This window comes from Mirounga angustirostris, unplaced genomic scaffold, assembly GCF_029215605.1.
Source record: "Mirounga angustirostris isolate CCGP_5_RB_7025 unplaced genomic scaffold, mMirAng1.0.hap1 SCAF_1, whole genome shotgun sequence".
NCBI lineage: Eukaryota > Metazoa > Chordata > Mammalia > Carnivora > Phocidae > Mirounga > Mirounga angustirostris.
This window is the reverse complement of record NW_026991709.1, coordinates 79,729,153-79,750,079: the sequence shown is the minus strand read 5'-3', so window position 1 is coordinate 79,750,079 and position 20,927 is coordinate 79,729,153. Positions and strand designations below refer to the sequence as shown.

General features: G+C 43.4%; 1 protein-coding gene and 1 non-coding gene across 6 annotated transcripts in view; both read right to left on the bottom strand.

The window, feature by feature from the left end:
* ETV5 (ETS variant transcription factor 5) overlaps nt 1-20,927 on the bottom strand; it is a 59,160-nt gene that overhangs the window by 28,313 nt on the left and 9,920 nt on the right. For 2 of the 5 annotated variants that reach the window (XM_045903202.2, XM_064584012.1), the window contains exons 6-7: nt 1,961-2,090; nt 752-1,039 (exon numbers count right to left, since the gene is read on the bottom strand). The exons of 1 other annotated variant lie outside the window; for it this stretch is intronic. In XM_045903202.2, the coding sequence (XP_045759158.1) occupies nt 752-1,039; nt 1,961-2,090 (418 nt within the window). Of the gene's footprint in view, nt 1-751; nt 1,040-1,960; nt 2,091-14,773; nt 14,904-20,927 lie in introns of those variants that run through there. 2 more of the 5 variants (XM_064584014.1, XM_064584019.1) reach the window with 2 other exon arrangements.
* On the bottom strand, nt 8,195-8,301 carry LOC123834947 (U6 spliceosomal RNA). The gene has a single exon (XR_006788522.1). It is a non-coding gene; the product is annotated as a U6 spliceosomal RNA (small nuclear RNA).

Genomic DNA, 20,927 nt, shown 5'->3' with positions numbered 1-20,927 from the left:
CAGAGAGACTCGAAATAAAAGATGGGTCTCCAGAACAGCCTATATAAAGGAAGGCCACAGGCATCCAAACTTCTAGAATACCCAGATAATGGACTTACAAGGCTGGGACCTAAGAGGTTATTAAGTTTGGTGTTAGAGTAGGTTGCCTTTCCACTTTAGTTTGTTTGATGAGTGAAAGACTCTGGGCAAGTTATTCCTGATGCCTCAGTTTCCTTATTAGGAACATAGAACCTACCTGGAGCAAAACCAGAAGATTTCTCTCTCAAATGGAGGTAATTACAAATAAGGTTTTTAGCTAATTTCCTGTTAAAATGTGTTAAAATCGGAGGAGTAATAATACGTTTTGTAATTTAGCGATTTTCCCTAATACGTAAATAAAATGTTAATAAAGTATTTGTGGGTAGCATAAAGCCAAGTTCAATGCTAGTAGGCAGATTCCAGTGAGAAGCCAGGAAACCAGCCCTCGATGAGCATGGACAGACTGTCTAACCTGGTCAAGTCTCTCTTCTACCTCCATAATGGGGGGATGGTACTAACCATCTCTCCTTTATCTACTTCATAAATTGTCTAGAGTACAACAGAGTGCTATATAAACAGGTCATATTCCTATTATTCGTCTTACCTCACAAGACGCCTCAACGCAATGGGAACTTTACAGGTACCTGGTAAATATGACTAACTGCTTCCTCTCTCCCCGTGGGGTAAAATGGAGGGGATGGAGGCAGCGAAAGAAGCCCAGATCAGCACCCACCTCTGTTCTGATGGATACTGGTTTTCAGGCATCATCTTTGGCATCTGCAGGGGCTGATGTGGCGGCCGGGGGACCGCAAAGGTTTGCTGCTGTGGTCCAGGTTCAGGAAGTGAGTGAGGGGCAGGGGCGGGGCCCACACCTGGGACCGGGCCAGCTGCAGGGGCGTGTGCAGAGGTGGGCAGAGCTGCCTGGGGTGGGGGGAATAGGGAGTTCTGATGGGTGGGTGACAGGGGGGTGGTGGGAGGGGTTAATGGCTTGAACCCAGAGGGAGGCTTCCTATCATAGGCACTGTAAACAGAAAGAGAGAAGGAACCATTAAGCTGCAATGAAGCCATTAGCATGGTCGCCAGGTCCAGCAAGATGGCTGGGCTAGGTTGCAGACCCAATCGCCAGGAAATGACAGCATTAACATAGTTAAATTGCTGGCAGCCCCGAGGGAATATTTGTACCTCCGAAAAGTGACAAACACTCTGCGTCACAGGGACTTGTTTAACACTTCTAGTGATTCTTCTCCAAGATAATTTTAGCCTCTGTTTCCGGTTTCCTTTTCCCCCCTTCTAAAAGCACTCTCCATGTATGCGTGTGGAGGAATGGATGGGGTGGGGGGCAGAGTTTATGCCCTGGGGGGGTTCCTGGCCCCCTCTCCCAAGTACTCCAGGGTCCCCAGGAAGTAGTCAGGATCTCTGTGGAAGATAAATTTCTGCCGTAACAGGACTTGAATTAACGACTCTTCTTCCCCTTTCCCAGGCAGTCTGTGTTTATCTTCTAGAGCAAAGAATGATTTAAAATTAAAGCTTCATTCCTGGGGCCTGGATATTCTTAAGTAAAGGGCACAGGCACGGGGACTTTTTCATATATTCTGATTTGAAGATTACTTCTTTGGTGCTTAAAGTTCACATTAACATATGATAGACATGAAGAAGTATATATTCCCTCCCTAGAAGCCACAGATCAAATATCCCAGTATTCAAGGTTCTTTCCCTCAGGAGGGCTCAGTACCCCACGCGCCCAGTTCCCCCGTGGAGCCTGCTTCACAGTTTTGCTTTTCATGTTTTGCACAAAGGCCCCCGGTCTGTACTGGCCTACACCTAGAGGACGACATTGCCGTGGGAGAGCACTCTGAGCGCTACCTCTGAGTGTCTGCTGGAGTCCTGGCAGCAGCCGGCTCCACGGCTCCTCTCCAGCCAGCCTTTCTCTGGTGTCACTTACCAATAGCTGAAGAGGCACTTTTCTCCATAGTTAGCACCGAGAGCCTGCTCGTGGCTGCAGGATGACAGCTCGGAGGAGGGGCTGTGCAGCTCCCGTTTGATCTTGGTTGGAGGTGGGGCATGAAGCACCACTGCAATCAGAAGAGGGATGGGGGGGGCGGAGAGAGAGAGGAGAGCCGATTAACAGGGAGCAAAAGGCTTTCCTTCTGCAACCTGTCAATAGTGGATGGCTCTTGGAAGTCATGCCGAGTCACATGCCCAAGAAAGCCAAACACTGAAACACAGAGCCTTCCATCTAAAACCAATGAAAAGTTCTTTCAAAGTTGGAAGTCATCATCTGACACTTTTAATTAGCTGTGGGTTTTTTTTCCCCATTTCTTTTGTGTTGGGTCTACTTCCTCAAAATTCCTGCAGGTGATGGTTCGTCAAGGTGCGAGAGAATACCAAGGGTTGCAGACATGAAGAATTTTGTTTCCAAAAGGGACAAAACAGTCAGAGATACATTGGTAGACATTACACATTAACTTGTCAAAGGCTTGAAACTGCTCTGGCAAATGCATTTCTTATTCAGAGGCATATAAATTAAATACAGGACTTTTTAAAAGTCCTTTCTCAAGCAGCTCTAAATATCAGCTCTGAGTAAGAAATACTTAACTATAAGGCATTTCAAAAAATTTAAGAGCAAAGGAATAAATACAACAATGGACCAAACCACAACCTAGCTTAGGCGAACTGTGTAAGGACAAGTCCTGGAAACCTTTGAGCTTATGCCGGCTCTGTGCCTTTCCTGCCCCAGGAAGGGCAGGTTTTCATAACCAATCTTTTCAGATAAGTGCCAATTACTTCTCCAAAACTGATGAAATAGTACACAGAGCTCTTGCATAACGTTTGGAAATCAAGTGCATATTCCATATGTGGTTCTGAGAGGGCAAAGTTTTTCAAATCAAGGTGACTTACATGGGAGTGAAATGAAACGAAATAAAACCAGGTTTGCCTTTTCTGTCTTATCTAGGAGCTGACTCATTTTAAAATGAGAGGGCATTTGGGGCACCTGGGTGGCTCAGATGGTTAAGCGTCTGCCTTCGGCTCAGGTCATGATCCCAGGGTCCTGGGATCGAGTCCCACATCAGGCTCCCTGATCCTTGGGAGCCTGCCTCTCCCTCTGCCTCTCTCTCTGTCTCTCTGTCTCTCATGAATAAATAAATAAAATATTAAAAAAAAAATGAGAGGGCATTTTACCCAAAGTAGAAGGACAAACTCTAAAAGACGCTACACCATTGGGCTGTTTACTACTTATGAATTAGGATTGTTGTTCTCTGCCCAGCTCTCATGAAGGGTGGGGGAGAGACGAGTTAAGTTTTGTGCCAGCAACTCTCCACTCTATCAAAGGTCACATTAGATAGCTAACCACAATCAGTGCCCTGGTGCCCCGCTAAAATTTCGGTCTGACTCAATGCTTACTCCTAGAACACTTTCAGGAGCTTAGTTCATTCTTAGTGATTATATTAGGCAGAATGAGTGAAACGATCATCTGTTTTCTGCTGAGAAGACTGAACAATCTTCTGGACAACTGCTTGCTCAGGTGCCACCTCCAACCCCAAGTTCAGGTCTCAGAAGTGAACAAACGCGACAGATGACTCTATCACAGATGACAAGTTTATAAAGCAAAGTGCTGTCAGTGACTGACTGGAAAAGCTAGGTTTTTATAATTCCTTTCCTACATAATGCCAACTGCTTTTCCTAAATACATGGAGTAAGTTTGGAGCTGGAAGATTTTATTTAGAAGTCATTAGAGTCTCTCTCGTGATTTTTTGATGGTGACATCATGGCAGCCAACCCTCAATTGTTATCAAATGTTTTCAGACATTCAGACACAGAAAATGGCTAAGCTTGTTGTTGTTAGAATGTTGTTAGTAAATGAAAAGGCAGAGTCAGACAGCTTGACACAGAAAAGCACTTCTCCAATGAAGTGGATATTCTGGTGGTTCTCAGCACGATCCCTTTGTCATTGCCTTTCCTCTCATTAGCCTTCTGCCATAAAAGTTTTGGGAAAATCATGAGGAAAGGTTGATGATGCCCCAGTGTAAACAAAAGCTAACATGTCCTTGAAAAGTCTACTTTTCTTTATCTAAAGAAAATCCCTTATAATCACGACTTTACCTACATTTAGAAAGTAAACAATTATGGTATCACTCAATTTTCTTATTTCAGGTTTTGGAAATGTATTGACATTTTCACAGGATTATTTAAAAAGTTACCAGTTCCAACACCAGAGGGTAAGCCAAAGTTGTCCAGAAAGAAACATTTTCTAATGGCTTTAGGAACAGCATATACCCATTTTGAAAGAAAATCTAAACTGACCGCTGAGTCTGATGTCCTGCTTTCTTTAGATCTACGCAGTACTCTTAGTGTATGTCCTACCATTTTGCCTTTAACGTAAATGGTATCTTCTATCATCCCCAAACTGTCTTATACCTGGAATCTTATGTTCTCCACACACAGGAGGAGTTCAAGAAATACCTGGTGAGTGCTACGGTCTGAATGTCTGTGTCCCCCCCAAACTCATATGTTGAAATCCTAATCCCCAATGTGATGGTATTAGGAGTGGGGGGCTTTGGGAGGTGATTAGGTCACAAGCGCAGAGCTATGTGAGGACAAAACGAGAAGAGAGCCTTCACCCGACCATACTGGCACCCTGATCTCAAACTTCCAGCCTCCAGAACTTCAAAAATAAATGTCTGTTGTTTATATGTTACCCTGTCTGTGGTATTTTGTTATAGTAGCCTGAATGGACTAAGACAATGAGTGACTGATTGGATTGTGCTTCCAATTAATTCTTAACCTTGAAGGCTGGGACCGCATCTACCCTACATGGCGAGGCAGTGTTAGTCATAAATATTTTTTCCCCAGGAATGAGCCATTCGAAAGAGAGAGAAGAAAGTGGAACACGGCCAGAGCGAGAATTGAAAGTTTCACAGATCAGTGACAAGAAAACCATTAGGGGCCGTTGGAGTGGTAAGGAAGGAGGCTCAGCTCTCCAAAGGGACTGCTGGGCCAGAGGATGTGTGAAGGAACCTAATTATGGCATACATTAGTCAGAGATAGTGGTGTATTTAAAGCAGGAACTTAGAAGCCCAAGGAATGTCCTTGCTTTCAGTCTGTTCCCTCCTTTGTAAAATGAGATATGTGATGCTGCCTTGAGAAATACAGAAAATGGCACAGCACCTTGCAGATGGTGCTATGATGTTGTGTAATTATACACTGTGTTTTCAAAAATAGAGTATTTAACTTCGCACAGGCAACTTCCTAAACGATGACAGAGACCTAGGAGTGCAAAGCGTGGCAACAGATTGGAAAGGAAAAAGGTCATGAACTGCCACGAAAGTTGGAAAAGAAATGCCAAGAAAGTTGACTATGTAAGTTGATAAATATTTTCTACAATTAGAAAATTTTTTAAAGATTTTATTTATTTATGAGAGAGAGAGAGAGAGAGAGAGAGCACAAGCAGGGGGGAAGGGTAGTGGGAGAATTAAGTTTTAAGCTCAGAGTTTAAGCTCAGAGTTATAGAAAATAGGCCCATGACAATAATGGTGCCCTGACAATAATTCCCACTGAATATAGATGACCTTTGTTGTTATAAAGATAACATTCATTCATTCATCCATTCACCCACTCACTGAGCCATCTTCTATGGGCCAGGCATCCTAGAGATGCTCCGGACAGGATGGTATGCCCAATAGCCATGGCCCTTTCTTCATGGCATGCACAATTTAGTGAGGAATCAGACTTTTCGCATCATCTCCTAGATGCACTCACAGTTAGACCAGGGCCTCACAGTCCTCTTCATTCAGGCCCCTACATTTATAAGGACCATGAGGCCCAAAGGAATTAAAGTAATTGCTCAAGGTCTTGGAGCTGCTATTAGAGGGGACAGAAATCAAGTGCTTCTGTCATTTCAGTAATCTACTGCACTGACAGAAATGGGAGACATTTCACTCACCCACTTTGTACACTAAAAATAGAGGACATAAACCTTTTTTTTTTTTTAACAAAACAACAAAAATATCACATTACACCTGGCTGAAAGTACTCTAGAACAAAGAAAAAAAATGAATAAAAACTAAGACCTCTGGAAAACAACAAGGTAGACAGACAAGAAAGAGGCAGCCAGACAGAACCCTTAGCATTTACTTTGTGACAAGTTGCTCTAGCATACATTATTTTAGTCCATCTTCCCAACCCAATGAGAAAGATACTTCTAGTATCCCCTTTTCATAGGATAGAAAACCCAGGCTCAAAAAGGTAAGTAATCTGGCACAGTCTCATACCTGTAAGTGGTCAAGATTCCTACCTAAGCAGTGCTTAGTGATTCTATCATATTGCCTCCTGAGAGAATCTGAAAGAGACTACATTAAAAAGGCATTAAAAGAAATAGGGAAAGATGGAGAAGAAAGACAATACCAGAGAAGAGAGTGGAAGAATACCTTTTGCCAGCTCTCAGGGTCTGTATCCTCATGTGTACTCAGCACTCTCCAGCTGGAAGCACACCTGATACACCTGCATCCATCCGACTCCCACCTTTCCTGTCCCTAGGCCACCAAAATGCCCAGGATCCCTCTTTCACTCCTACTGGCAACCAACATCTCTTGACTCCAGTAGCCTTTACTTCTTATCAGTCCTTGCCTTCTATTCCCCTAAAAGATCTCCCCTCCCTTCTATAATCCAGCTGACCAATATCTTCTGCTTATTAAGACAGCAGTTTGAAGAGCTGGTATCTTCCACAGTCAGTCACTGACTGGCCAGATCCCACATTACTGCCATGGATATCATCTCTCTCTCCAAATGCCCTGCCTCTCCTGAAAGTGCTTCTAGACAATTCCCTCTCAATGCCACCTGTGAGACAAGAACACTTTGAGTGAGCTGTCTGGACTCTTACTGAACTTCAAGAACTCTGTTCAGGATCCATACACAAATATGTATGAGAGTCTCTGCTTGTTAGGGGTAGGAAAGACAAGGATGCCTGTCTGACCAGATTTAAGTCTGTATCTGTGGTCGTGTACCACAAAGTACAATATATTGCTTCGTAGACCACTATAACACCATTTTAAATCTAGATATTATGTTCATAGATCAACCAACTTAACTTTATAGTTGGTTTTCTTATTAGGGAACTCCTTGGGAGATTTTTCTATCTGACACAAAAATCAGGCCTGAGGGACTCCTGGGTGGCTCAGTCGGTTAAGTGTCAGCTGTTGGCTCAGGGCATGATCCCAGGGTCCTGGAATCAAGTCCCACATCTGGCTCCTTGCTCAGGGGGAGCCTGCTTCTCCCTCTCCCTCTGTCTGCTGCTCCCCCTGCTTGTGCTCTCTCTCTCTCTGATAAATAAATAAATAAATAAATTAATTAATTAATTTAAAAAATCAGGCCTGATCCTAGCCAATGCAATAAGTCAAGAAAAAAATAAATAAAAAGCAAATGGATTAGAAAGGAAGAAATATAACTGTCATTATTCAAAGATGGCCTGACTTGGTATGTAGAAGGTATAAAAGTATCCTCAAAATATAGAAATCAATAAGCTAATTTACCAAGATCAATGGCTATAAGCCTAATATAAAAAAGAATCATTTCTGTATACATGTGAAACTTAAAAAAATTTACAATAGCAACATATGACATCAAATACCTAGGAACACATCTGATAAAAGACATGTAAGACGCTGAAACCGAGAACTACAAAACACAAGAATGTTAAAGAACTCTCAATATATGGAAGGATATATCATATTCATGGGTTAGAAAGCTTAACATTATAGAGATATCAATTCTGCCCAAATCTGGCTCGATGCAACCCCAAACTAAATCTCAGCACTACACAGAAATGAGAATAAAGAAATTACAATTACATTGAAAAACACGGAAATTTCACAAATATGCTGAGTAAAAGCCAGACACAAAAGAGTACATACTGTGTGAATCCACTTATGTAACATTCAAAAGGACAGGAAACTAATATATGGTGTTTAAAGTCAGACTGGAGCTTACCCCAAGGGTAGTGCCTGTTCAGGGGGCACAAGGAATCTTCTTGTACTCTGATAAGTTCTGGGTCTTGATCTAAATGCTTGTACAGTTTGTCAAGTTGTACCCTTAGCAATTGCTATACATTATATCAATTAAAAGTTTCTCTTTTCTTGTATTAAGTTTTTTATTTTAATTCCAGTATTGGAGTTATTTTAGGAAAAATATGGAACGCTTCACGAATTTGCGTGTCATCCTTGTGCAGGAACCATGCTAATCTTCTCTGTATCGTTCCAATTTTAGTATACGTGCTGCTGAAGGGAGCACAGGTTTCTCGTTTTTAAAGCAAGCAGCCCAGTTAAACAGGATTCCTGAGTTAATACTTATTAAGATTTCTCAAATTTTAGAAAATCTTTCTTCTGTGATGGTATAGAAATAGTCTTCCAAAGAACCCCAATTGTTTTGAAATAGAAAACACAGACAAACTGGCCCATTCAAGAGAAATGATAATTCCCTCTGCTGACAAAATCTGTTTCCTGTGCACAAGTCCAGGCTTGTGGACTCTGTCCAAGGCAGCTACCCCATGCCCCTGCTGGCTATTACAGCACATACGATCAAAACAAAGGAAAACCCTTTTGTTGAATGTTATGATGAACGACGGTTTGATTTAAAAGGAATTTTTTTTTTTTACTAAGACAAAACCCACCTCCTCTAATAAGGCTTTCCTGGGGTGTTCCCATAATCATCAAAGTTTCAATTTGCCACTGACTTTGTTGTGCATACATATAACATTTATGTAGCTGCTGAGTGTTAAAGAAATTGCTGATCAGTGACACTGTAGTCTGAGCGGGAGAAAGACTAAGCCCGTCGTTATTTCTTTCGCTTCACACACAGGCTTTGCCTACTTTCCCCCAGTGGTTGTTGCTCAGGTTGTTTTGGAGTTTTCCTCCCTCCTTCTTCAGTTTCAGTACCTTCATCTGGGGCAGACTCATCTTTCCCAAATCAGCTGTGTGGGCCTGCCCCCGGGGGAGGACCTTATTTGGTCACACTTGACAGCCATGACCTTCTTACTTTACATGGAAAGTTGTCTCTTATGATGGAAGTTGACCAGAACACCAACACCTGCCTCCAAATGGCATGTCCATGAGGCTATGTCTAGGTGGCCCAAGCTTATGTCTCTAGAGCCTCTCACAGCGCTTCTGAATGTGGAATGTATGTAGTCGTGGTAAGAGACTTCTTGAGATTCCAGAGTGATGTTCCTACAGTGAAGGTCTATTCTTGAGCTTTACTATTCCCTTTGCCCCAGCTTTGGGCACTGTTCCTCTCTTAGGCCACTACCATCTCATCTCATTTCCCTCCAGAGTAAGGAAATATGTACTGTTTAGTTCAAGAGTGGGGGGCGGGAGAGCCCAAGACATCTGCCCATACTGTTCTTTGGTTATGGCAGTGAGTAGAGCATGAGGAAAGAAGGCAGGGGGGAAAACCATCAAGCAGAAGGACATGTGAATATAAACATGATGCAAAATAGAACCAAAGAAGCCACCCAGAAAGAGCAGGTGTGACCTCTTCTCTCCTCATGTACTCTTAACTTGTCAGAGTACCCCACTAGCAAAGACCAAAGGACTTTAAGTCACCAGATGTAGTGCCCCTTGGGACTTGTGGTTTGAAGAGCACAACAAAGCCAACAGGCTACTTTCCAATATACTGCTGCCTTTCCTTAGCTCTGACCTTTTTTGGACAAATTTTGAGACAAAGTGCAAATAGCCAGTTAGTAAGAAAAAAGGAGTAGACAGAATGAGGCTTATTTTTTAAGTTCTACCATACTACCAGAAGAGGTCAAAAATAGGTCTTTATTTTAGGGTTGAGCAGATTAAAAATTTATTCCAAGCATAACATATATTCCTAATGTCTTAATAGTCTTTGTAAGTCCTATAGCAGTACTAGTGGATGACAGGGACAGGCGGTGATACTCTGTTCTGGGAACCAAGAAGGTTCAAGGGAGATGAAGCAAGTGGATAGGTTCTGGCACTTAAAAAGAGCATCTGGAAAAGGAGATGCCTTTTGGATTTCCAAACCAAGTAAGAAACATGCTCAAACCCATTTGAACAGTTAACATTAATTCTGCCTGGCAACAGTTTCCAAAAATAAAAATCTGAAGTGTTATCAAATGCAGTTAGGGGGCACACGGTCTAAAAGCAGAATTGGAGGAGGTATGGGAGAATGCGCCGTCTTCTTTAATATCTGACACAGCCAACCTTGCTAAGCATAAATTTAAAAATTGAATATAGTGAAAAATCATCCATAAATAGTAAAATGAACTATTTAGTAAGCCGTGCTAAAAAAATTCGAATGCTTCCCTCAAAAGCCCTCTCCTCAAACATGCAAAAACTATCTCCGACCCAAATATCTAAATCTGACTCTGTTCTTGTACACTAGTATTTTAAGGTCAATGCAGTAACATGGATATAAGAGTAAGGGAATCAGCAACACAGGACATTTCTGGGCCTAAGGCCAGCATTTTTGTGTGTTGTTTGCATTTCTATGTATCCTTTAAAAATGTACCCCCCAGGGGAACTTGGGCGGCTCAGTTGGTTGAGCATCCAACTCTTGTTTTCGGCTCAGGTCCTGATCTCTCGTGAGATCGAGCCCTGCGTTGGGTTCCATGCTTAGCATGGAGTCTGCTTCAGATTCTCTCTCCCTCTCCCTCCACCTTTCCCCCCTACTTATGCACACAACACACCTGGGTTCTCTTTCTTTCAAATAAATAAAATCTTAAAAAAAAATGTACCCCCCCAAAACAACTGTCTAGGACCCTTCAAAAAAAGGTCAATGTTATGGGGAAAAAAAAAAGACAGAGTGTTGTAAAGAAGATAAAAGACAACAAGAAATGCAATACGGGATTCTTAATTGAATCCTAGATCAAAATAATATTAATATCAGCTATAAAATACATTTGGGGGACAACTGGGGAATTCTGAATATTACTGTATAAAAGTTAATTTTCCTAGGCTACGTAGAATATCCTTAATCTTTGGAGATGCACACTAAAGTATTTGGGGGTGAAATATCATAAGACATTTGGGGAACAACTGGGGAATTCTGAATATTACTGTATAAAAGTTAATTTTCCTAGGCTATGTAGAATAGCCTTAATCTTTGGAGATGCACACCCTAAAGTATTTGGGGGTAAAATATCATGTCTGCAACTTGCTTTTCAATGGTTCAGAAAGAAAAAAATAATCTATACACAGAGAAATGAAGCAAATGTAGGAATATGTTTTAAAAATCAATCAACAAGGGGGTGCCTGGGTGGGTTAGTCGATTGAGTGTCCGACTCTTGATTTTGGCTCAGGTCATGATCTCAGGGTCAGGAGATCAAGCCCCATGTTGGGCTCCGTGCTCAGTGGGGAGTCTGTTTGGGATTCTCTCTTTCCCTTGGCCTCTGCCCCTCCCCACCATGCGCTCTCTAATAAAGAAATCTTTAAAAAAATAAAAAATGACACTACAGATAAAGGGCTAGTATCCAAGATCTATAAAGAACTTCTCAAACTCAACACCCATAAAAAACAAATAATCAAGTCAAAAAGTGGGCAAAAGATATGAAAAGACACTTCTCTGAAGAAGACATACAAATGGCTAACAGACACATGAAAAAATGTTCATCATTATTAGCCATCAGGGAAATCCAAATTAAAACCACACTGAGATACCACCTTACACCAGTTAGAATGGCAAAAATGGATGGGGAAAGAAATAAATGTTGGAGAGGTTGTGGAGAAAGGGGAACCCTCTTACACTGTTGGTGGGAATGCAAGTTGGTACAGCCACTTAACAGTGAGGAGGTTCCTCAAAAATTTAAAAATAGAGCTACCCTATGACCCAGCAATTGCACTACTGGGTATTTACCCCAAAGACACAGATGTAGTGAAAAGAAGGGGGCGCCTGGGTGGCTCAGTTGGTTAAGCGACTGCCTTCGGCTCAGGTCATGATCCTGGAGTCCCTGGATCGAGTCCCACATCGGGCTCCCTGCTCGGCAGGGAGTCTGCTTCTCCCTCTGACCCTCCCCCCTCTCATGTGCTCTCTCTCATTCTCTCTCTCTCAAATAAATAAATAAAATCTTTAAAAAAAAAAGAAAAGAAAAGAAAAGAAGGGCCATATGCACCCCAATGTTCATAGCGGCAATGTCCGCAATAGCCAAACTGTGGAAAGAGCCGAGATGCCCTTCAACAGATGAATGGATAAAGAAGATGTGGTCCATATATACAATGGAATATTACTCAGCCATCAGAAAAGATGAATACCCAACTTTTACATCAACATGGATGCGACTGGAGGAGATTATGCTAAGTGAAATAAGTCAAGCAGAGAAAGTCAATTATCATATGGTTTCACTTATTTGTGGAACATAAGGAGTAACATGGAGGACATTAGGAGAAGGAAAGGAAAAATGGGGAGGGGGAATTGGAGGGAGAGATGAACCATGAGAGACTATGGACTCTGAGAAACAAACAGGGTTTTAGAGGGGAGGGGGGAGGGGGGATTGGTTAGCCGGTGATGGGTATTAAGGAGGGCACGTTCTGCATGGAGCACTGGGGGTTATATGAAAACAATGGATCGTGGATCACCACATCAAAAACCAATGATGTATTGTATGGTGACTAACATAACATAATAAAATTAAAAATAAATAAATAAAAAATAATAAAATAAAATAAAAATAAATCAGTAAGACAGATATTATAGTCCATCTCCTCTGAGATACTTGGAGAAAAAAAAAAAGCCTTTGTCTTATGGTTGACTAACAGGTCAAAAGTAGATGTGCTAAGAACTTTAAAACCTGGCCCATTACCAAATTGGAAGGATACTATCCTGTTTATCCTTTACCATGTTTGGATAATACAGCCCCAGGAACTAAAATTACACAAAGGCAAATGCTGGTCACATTCTAACATCTAAGCCTGTGGTTCTCAAATACTTTTTTGGCCCTGGTCCACTTAGAAAGGAGAAAGGAACACCCAAGAGAGGGCAAAATGAAAATCGCCACTGCTATCAACAGGAGTATGGCCCATGGCCACCTTTACCATTGCCTGGGTAAAAAGACAGTAATTACACAAGTACAAAATATTAATAAAAGTAAAATCTATCAGTAATTCCACATACATATCAATACACACGTAACAGAAACTAAAACATATGCCCAACTCAAGACCACAAAGCATTCTTGGAAAAAGATGGGGAATGTCTACCCCTTGTAAATATATGTGCACAACAGGTTTAGAACATTACCAGAACAGCTGGACAACTCCTTAGATTTTATCCCCAGAGTCCTCAAGAGGACACAATGTAGTCATCACCAATCTGTGAAGGTTGGCAAAATAAAAAAGAATTACAGTCCTCTTCCTTGAGGTTCTCCTTTGTTTTCTTCCTCTCTAAGCAGCTGGTTTGGCTCCTTCTGTCCATAAAGGCTGAGCAGAGCCAGAAGAAGCAGCTTGAAATGGGTGGCCTTGGCTTTTGGTGCTCTGAGCCTTAGGGAAAAAAGGCACAAGAGTTTCTGAAGGCCTCAACCGGACCAACCTAGCTTACCTGGCTAGATCAGAACGGGATGCGGACTAAAGCCCTAAATTGTGTTTTAAAAGTATGCTGGCTTGGAGAATCCCCTGTGCATTTATGTTTTGGGAATCACAGATTCCCAAAACATAGCAAGCAGGAGGACTCTGGTGTGGAATCAAAGCTCTCTACACAACTCATGGGAGATATGACAAACAATCTGATGCAGACAACACCTAGGTGAACATACACTATTTCAGGGCAGACTCTTTCTGCAATCTCAGCAAGAATAGTTTCATTTGTCCTGGGCAAAGTCCTACATGAAGAAAGCAAGGCTTCCTCCCTGGGATAGAATCTGGTATCAGTAGGTACAAGGAAAGTTCTCTTTAGGATTGGCACGGTGGCAATATTTAGGATTTTACATTGGTGATTAATCATGGTGGTGGTGGGGGGTATGGTGTTGATTACTCCAGGTTATTTTTTCCTACTTGTCCTGTTGCTAGTCAGGGACGAGAGGACTGAGTATCATCACCCTGGTGGTATATTTCTGGGCCCCAGGGTATAGAATCAACCATGAGGTAGCATAATTCATCAATTAACAATTCTAGAAGCCCTTCCTATATGGCCAATATTATCCTCTGTACGATAAATATCACAAGAGCCAAATTAGGAACTGATAAAGCTAGTTCCCGGAACATCTGGCTTCAGGAATCAGATTTCTTCTATGCAGTGGGAAAAACCTACAGTCAGCAAAAGAGAGGCTTCAGGAATTAGTGTGTGGACAAAAAAAACAAAAACAAAAACAAAAACAAAAACAAACCCCCCCCCCAAAACCCCCACTCTATTTTTCATGATTTAGAGCTAGAAACTTGGGGTAATATAATAAGCTCAAAAAAAAAAAAAAAAAAAGGACTTTGACCTTGCCATCATGACATGGACTATGGGAAAAGGCAGATCCAACAAATAGGGTTGGGGTTACACTGGTATTCAGAAAGGATCATCCAAAAGTGAGATTCAAGTCATCTGACCCTGCATGAACATGGCCGGGGAATACCAGAGCAAAAGAATAACCAGTGAAACCACAGCAGGTCTTGCTCAAGGAAAAGAAGTGAGGGAAGAAGATACCTTTTTTCGCCCGTAAGATAGATGAGGTTATACCAAGTATTTGGAAATTAAGAGCTGGCAACTTTTTGGGGATGCAAGCCCAGGGATTCACATTGGTGAGCTCCTATTAAACATGAGAGGCACTTACTTGAAAGATGGTGTGGAGACTACATCTCCAGAGAGACCACTCTCAATTCACAAAGGGGGCGGCGGAAAAACAGGGTTAGCGGGGACATCAGAAGGTTACTTCAGACTTCTGAAAATGGCAACCCAGAGGCCTTGAATACAAGAGTTAGAAATTAAAGGGAAGAAAAGGAGCTTAGAAAAGCACTGGCCCAACTTTGAAAATGTATAAATATAGCATTAGTGGAAAGTGGTATCTGAAATATCTCTAAGTGGTTACCTGCAAAGGCGGGAGAATTCCTCCCAGGATACATGAATGAGAGTTATTGATAGAATTTCTCCCACCTAGGTTTTAAATTAGACAACGGAGTTGATACCATGAAGCAGTTAAAACCATGACACCATGCTCTGTAAGCCTCTCCATCTTCTGTTTACCTGGGATAGCCCTAAATCTCTGCTATGGACTGGAGCTGACAGCAACATGGGTCTAGGCTGGGCCATAGATACATACTGAGCTCGCAGAACATTGCTTTCTCTGGGGAAATGCTGGCTGTTTATAGGGTTGCCGTTGGACCAACGACAAGAGGCTGCAGCGCTCACCCTGGCTCTGGAAAGCAAAGTGTTTCTAAATTTTGTCTTGTATAGGGCCGGTGTTACGGCATTTTATGTCCTTACTGCTCCCTGGAATGTGGAATATATGACAGGACATAGATTCAACAACAGAGAAATCCAGCTTCAAAGATGCCAAAGCACATCTGCAGTTCCAGCTCAAGGGGCCCCCGGGTGGAAGCTTCTGTTAGAACTCCCAACAAAGCCCTTCTGGCAAGGGTAAAAGCAGGAAAAGATAAAAACTGGTGGTTTTACACTTACAAAAGGATTTACATTTCTCTGTGACTGACCTGACAAGGGGTCATACTTTACAGGAAAGGGCTTTATCGGGGGTATTCTTATAGTGCTGGGATCATATTATTTGAACTATAATGTTTGTATCATCTAGTGACTTCACATAATGGGGAGGGGAAAAGGATGATTTGGAGGTTTGCCTCTGCTAGGCTCAGAGCCATGATTACAACATCCCACAAAAAATTTCCTCCCCCCGCCCACCCCCAGTCTCTTCCAGCAATGGCAGCAGCTGGCCGGCAGAACTCGCACACGGTATCCCAGAATCAAATCACCAGCTGGAATACTCTTGGTCAAAAGATGAAAAACTCAATTTTGCCCATGAAAATCAGTTTGGGAGGTCACTGTGTAATACACAACGGCAACCCAAAAGGTGGGATATTGCCATGCAAGCTGACCACTCAGAATATGGGGGGGCACCCCCACCTCCGGGGGAGCTCAAGGCTTTCCCTACCTCTTTATTTCCCCTCCAGAGAGGAGAAAATGTGATCCAAGCCAAGGATGACATCCAGGTTCTAAAGGAGAGACAGATGGGGGGTGGGGAGAGCTTTCACTAGGAAGAGCCAAAGTGGTCCTCACGGCTATTTGCCTCTTCTGTTGCAAGGGGCTGGAAACTGCCCCCCACCTTCAAAGGCAGAGTGGGCTCTGGGAAGAGCTCAGGGTAATAACCGGCCTGTTGTAGGCCTTAGGAGCAAGAGTCCTCACAGGCTGACCTATGGTCCAGTGGCAAGTTTGCCAGGGTAAAACAGTTGGCTGGTCATGTCTTTCCTCGGTCATCAAGTAAGGGGACCAGTTGCTAAATAGAATTAGGGATACTGACCTTGCCCTTTCTTTAAACTTTATCAGTACTAAACAAGAATGACACAGGTGATTTTTGAAGGTTTCTATTCCAAGTCTGGCTAAAATAGAAGGAAAGAGAGTCTTTGTATGGATCCTCCTTGAAAGAAGTGGTCGTGTTAGTAAGAGGGACCCACTTTGGACATAGGTACTGAATCAGGGATGTCCTGACTCACAGATGCGGAAGTGTGGGTAAGAAAAAGTGTCTATCCCAGAACAGCTCCTTCTTGTTCTCGGTACAAAATCGCAAATCTTTCAAGTAGTCATTTCCAAATAGAAAACCGCTGTTATCAAATCGGGAAGGTAATTTAATGCCAACGGTAGCAGAGAGGTGTTGTTTTTTTTTTTCCTTCTGACCCAGATGAACTAGTTTCAGATTTACCTCAAGTTCACACTCTCCACACCTCAGTATTATTTTTGAAACGGCTTGGATCTGTGCAGTTTCTTTTCTTCAAAGGACTCATTTATCCTAACAACTTAGGATTATTACTTTAGAATTTGAAAATGGAAACCCAGAAGCCTTGAATAGAAGAGCTAGAAATTAAAGAGAGGACAAGCAGGGCGCCTGGGTGGCTCAGCCTGCGTCTGCCTTCGGCTCAGGTTATGATCCCAGGGTCCTGGGATCGAGCCCTGCATTGGACTCCCTGCTCAGTGGAGAGCCTGCTTCTCCCTCTCCCTCTGCTTGTGTTCCCTCTCTCGCTCTCTGTCAAATAAATAAATAAAATCTTTAAAAAAAAAAAAAAGAGAGAGGGCAAGCTTCGAAAAGAACTGGCCCCACTCTGACTGAGGTAAGGCTTGTGTATTAACTAAGATGGGGCTCTTCCACCGAAATATTTTGTACAGAATGCATATATCTAATTGCATCAATGTGTCACATCCCCAAATTTTGGGCGATTGGAGAAACCAGAGCGTGTGACAGTCAAGGAAAAGGCTTGTGCGAATGTACAGAGCTGACTCAGAGGAGAGTCAAGATAAAAATAAGTGGTTCCCCTGGCTTTGAATGAACATCCCATTTCGACTACCACCGGGTGGGGCTTTTTAGACCCACAGCCTGGAGAGCTGGTTTCCACCTGGGGCGATTGGTTACTTTCAAGCTTAAAAAGACTAGTAGGATGAAACGGTGCCTTACTGGCCTGCTTACCCCAAAAGGAAAATTTGAGCATTATTCATCCTAATTCCTTTCCTGGGGGGAGCTGCCCAAAGAATTTCAATATTCAGCTTTCACCAATGTGATAGACAACTATTTGTTTGATTTTCACTTGTGAGAAACAGGTCTGAAGAGAGCCCCTGCGGTAGAGATGATGGGATGGTTTCCTCTCCTGTGGGCCTTACGTCAACCACAGATTTTACCATGAAGGGCTGCTCACAGGAGGGCCCACACCGTCAAGAAAAGGGGAAACAGGGCATTTTTCCTGAATGGGAAAAAAACCCCGCAAAACTACACTTTCTTTAACATCCTTCCTATAATTTATTCCCAATTTACATGATTCTCATCTGAACTAGCATTTAAGAAAAGTGTTAATGATACTTGAAACAGGACTCAAGCACGGTGGAAAATTTTATCTTTGACTTCAAACTTAAAAATCTGACAGGAGAAAACCCAAACTCTAGAGAAATTAGGGAAATCAGCTTCTCTGAGAACCATTCCTCTATTTATGGCCCTCCTTCTCCTAAAAGCAGAAACTCGGCAAACGTGTCAAGGGTGTTCACACCGTGACTCGACTCTTAGCACGTGCAGTCTTACTGGGAAACAGAGCATTAGCTGCACGAAGTCTAAACGCAGCCTAGGAAGACTTGGCTTGTGTATGGGCTTAAAGGAGGAATCAGAAAATGAAAACTAGTCCTAACTAGTTTTTTTTCCTATATATCTCTAAGGTCATCCCAAGGACTCTCAGAACTCTGGTTTTGAGATCCTCAGCTTCTCTGAGCAGTTAGAAGCTGGTGTTGGGGGCTGTTGAAAGATGGGGCGGGAAGGGAACCTGATAGAGAATGTGGTGTGCAGAATACATTCACCAAGGACTGGCCGTGTGCAGAACTCAGTGCTAGGGCTGCAGCAGAGAGAAGCAGAACACAGGGCTTCTCTGCTTTGGGAGAGATTGTTTCCTGTTTTAACAAGAATGTAAATTGGGAAGCAGGGATGAAGTTTAATATTTGTCAAAATAGAGATGACATTAAGGCCCTCTGCGGCTGTCTCCTTACTCCTCAAGAAAGAGTCCATGGAGAGGGAAAGGAAAGAAAAGGGAGTTGAGGGGCAGAAATCTTCTGACCTGAGACAGCCCCTTCAGCACAGGGAAGCTATCCCTACTAAATTATTCCCCATTAAGATTCTGATTAGGACAATTGGGGTAGGCATTCCAGGATCTGGTCTTTACTGTGGGCGGGGCAGCCGCATAGAAGACACATCCCCTTCTTCCACTCGACCTTTTCTATGGGAAAAGTACCAAGGACCCTCATTAATTGCCCTTTCAGGCAGTCACAAAGCCTTTCCAGGCACTCAGCTGAAAAGTGTTTCTGGAAGCTGAAGTCCTCCTCAGCCCCTCTAGAAAAGCACAAATATCAGCATCCTCTTACACAGCTGATATCTAGGGTTACGTCCTGAGAGGTTTCAAACTCTCTCACAAAAGGACGATCTGCCCAGGCCTGTTCTTTTTTTAATAGGGAAAGGAAGACATTCTTGCAGGCTCAATTTATAACAAAGGAAATATTTCAGAAAAACAACAGCAACAACAAACCTTGTAGTGAAACACAAATGCCAACAGCCTCATTTCAGGTGTGAGGATGAGGAGTAGGAACTCACAAGAGCTCTTTAAAACTCCGAGGAAGCTGCACTGAATCGGTATTATTAAGTTTTGTTTTGCTTTTTAACTGATTGTCCTTTTCATGCTTATCCCACGGCCCTGGTCTAGCGCACATAGCCCTTTCGGGGTGTGTCTGTGAGCTGTTGGCCAAGATGGTGGAGGATGTTTCGAGTGGATACTGAGGCAAGCGTACCCCTAGAACCTGGCCTCATCTGGGGTGAGGAGGCCGCTCTGGTTTTGGGGTTGCTCAGAGGCTGGGTTCTTTCTGATACTTCCTGGTCTGCTCGTGGGGAGGCAAGGCATTTAATGAGTGCCCGGGCGGAAGGGTCACAGCCAGAGCAAGGCTCCCCTGGAGCTGAGTAACAGTCTGAGAAGTATCATTTTAAAATGACATGGATCTGACCACAGTGGGAAATTAAACAGGACAGAGAAGGCCAAGGAGTAGGGAAATTACAGCTTTGTCATTCCCGAGTCAAAATGCATGCCTAACCAAGAAATCTCTGCGCTGCCGCAGACATCGATCCTCGGGCCTGGAGTCCGGGCTGGAGCTGACAGCAGATGATCAGGCAGGAATCTTCAGTGGGAGCTAAAGCTACCGCCCCACGTCAAGTGGCAGATAAAAGGGTAATATCCTCAGATCAAGTCTCAACACCTCTCTCTCCAGGGAAGCTAAACCACCCTCTTCTATTAGCAGCCCTTTTGGACAGCTCCAGTGTAAAAAGGGAGGAAAAAAGGGGGGGTGCGGCCTCATTGGTCAGTAGCAGTCCTACCCCAGAAGCCCAGACCATCTGCCTGGCAGTTGCAGGGTTAAAGCCAGGACTTAAAAGAAAACTGGAACCCCATTAAGCCCAGGCTCATTAAGCCCAGGCTCAGAGAACAGGGAGCAGCAGGGAAGCCAAAGGAAACTAATTTTGGAGGTTCTCCAAGCTGCCAATCACAAGCATATTTCTAACAGTCCCAGTGTTGTTTGAGTTGGTTGTTTTTCCACAGGCTGCACAATAGGGTCTGGTTATTCATTGAAAAAGTCTGCAAGGGAGCCCCGCCCTCCATTCACAACCAATTTGGAATGCTCCATTCAGGCAGGAGGGGGACTCAGCAGCTCAGCTCGCTGGGGCAGACGGAGCAGAGCCCAGCTGTCGCCACAGGGACGCTAGCTCGCCCAGTGCGCTGTGTTTATGTAAGAAATTCAGACACTGCAGGCGCCTGCCTGCTCTGCACCCTCCCTAAGATTCAGATGGCCAAGACCCTGGCTGAAATCTGCAAGGATGTGCAAGTCAGCTCCATGTAAGGTCGGCAAGTGCCCTCTGGCAAAAGGGGGAAAGGCAAAAGAAAACTATCTAGTGCTGCCCTGTTCAGAATCTGACTGTAGCTACCAGCTGAGAGAAAAAGACTTCACTGTATTTCTCCTGCCCCCAGGCAAGCTGGTTTGCCTTAGAGGACAGCTCTCTATGGAAGTCAGCCTTTCCAGACTCCTTGCTTTTCCATTCACTGCCAATAGCTACATGGGGAGCCACCTGGCATCCTCCCCAAGGGAGAGGGTCTCTGGAGACACTACTAGATTCTCTGGCTGCAGAGGGGGGAGGGTGCGAGCTACCTATTATGAACAGCTTCACAGTTCCTTTACCGCTTCACATCCGGCTTGAA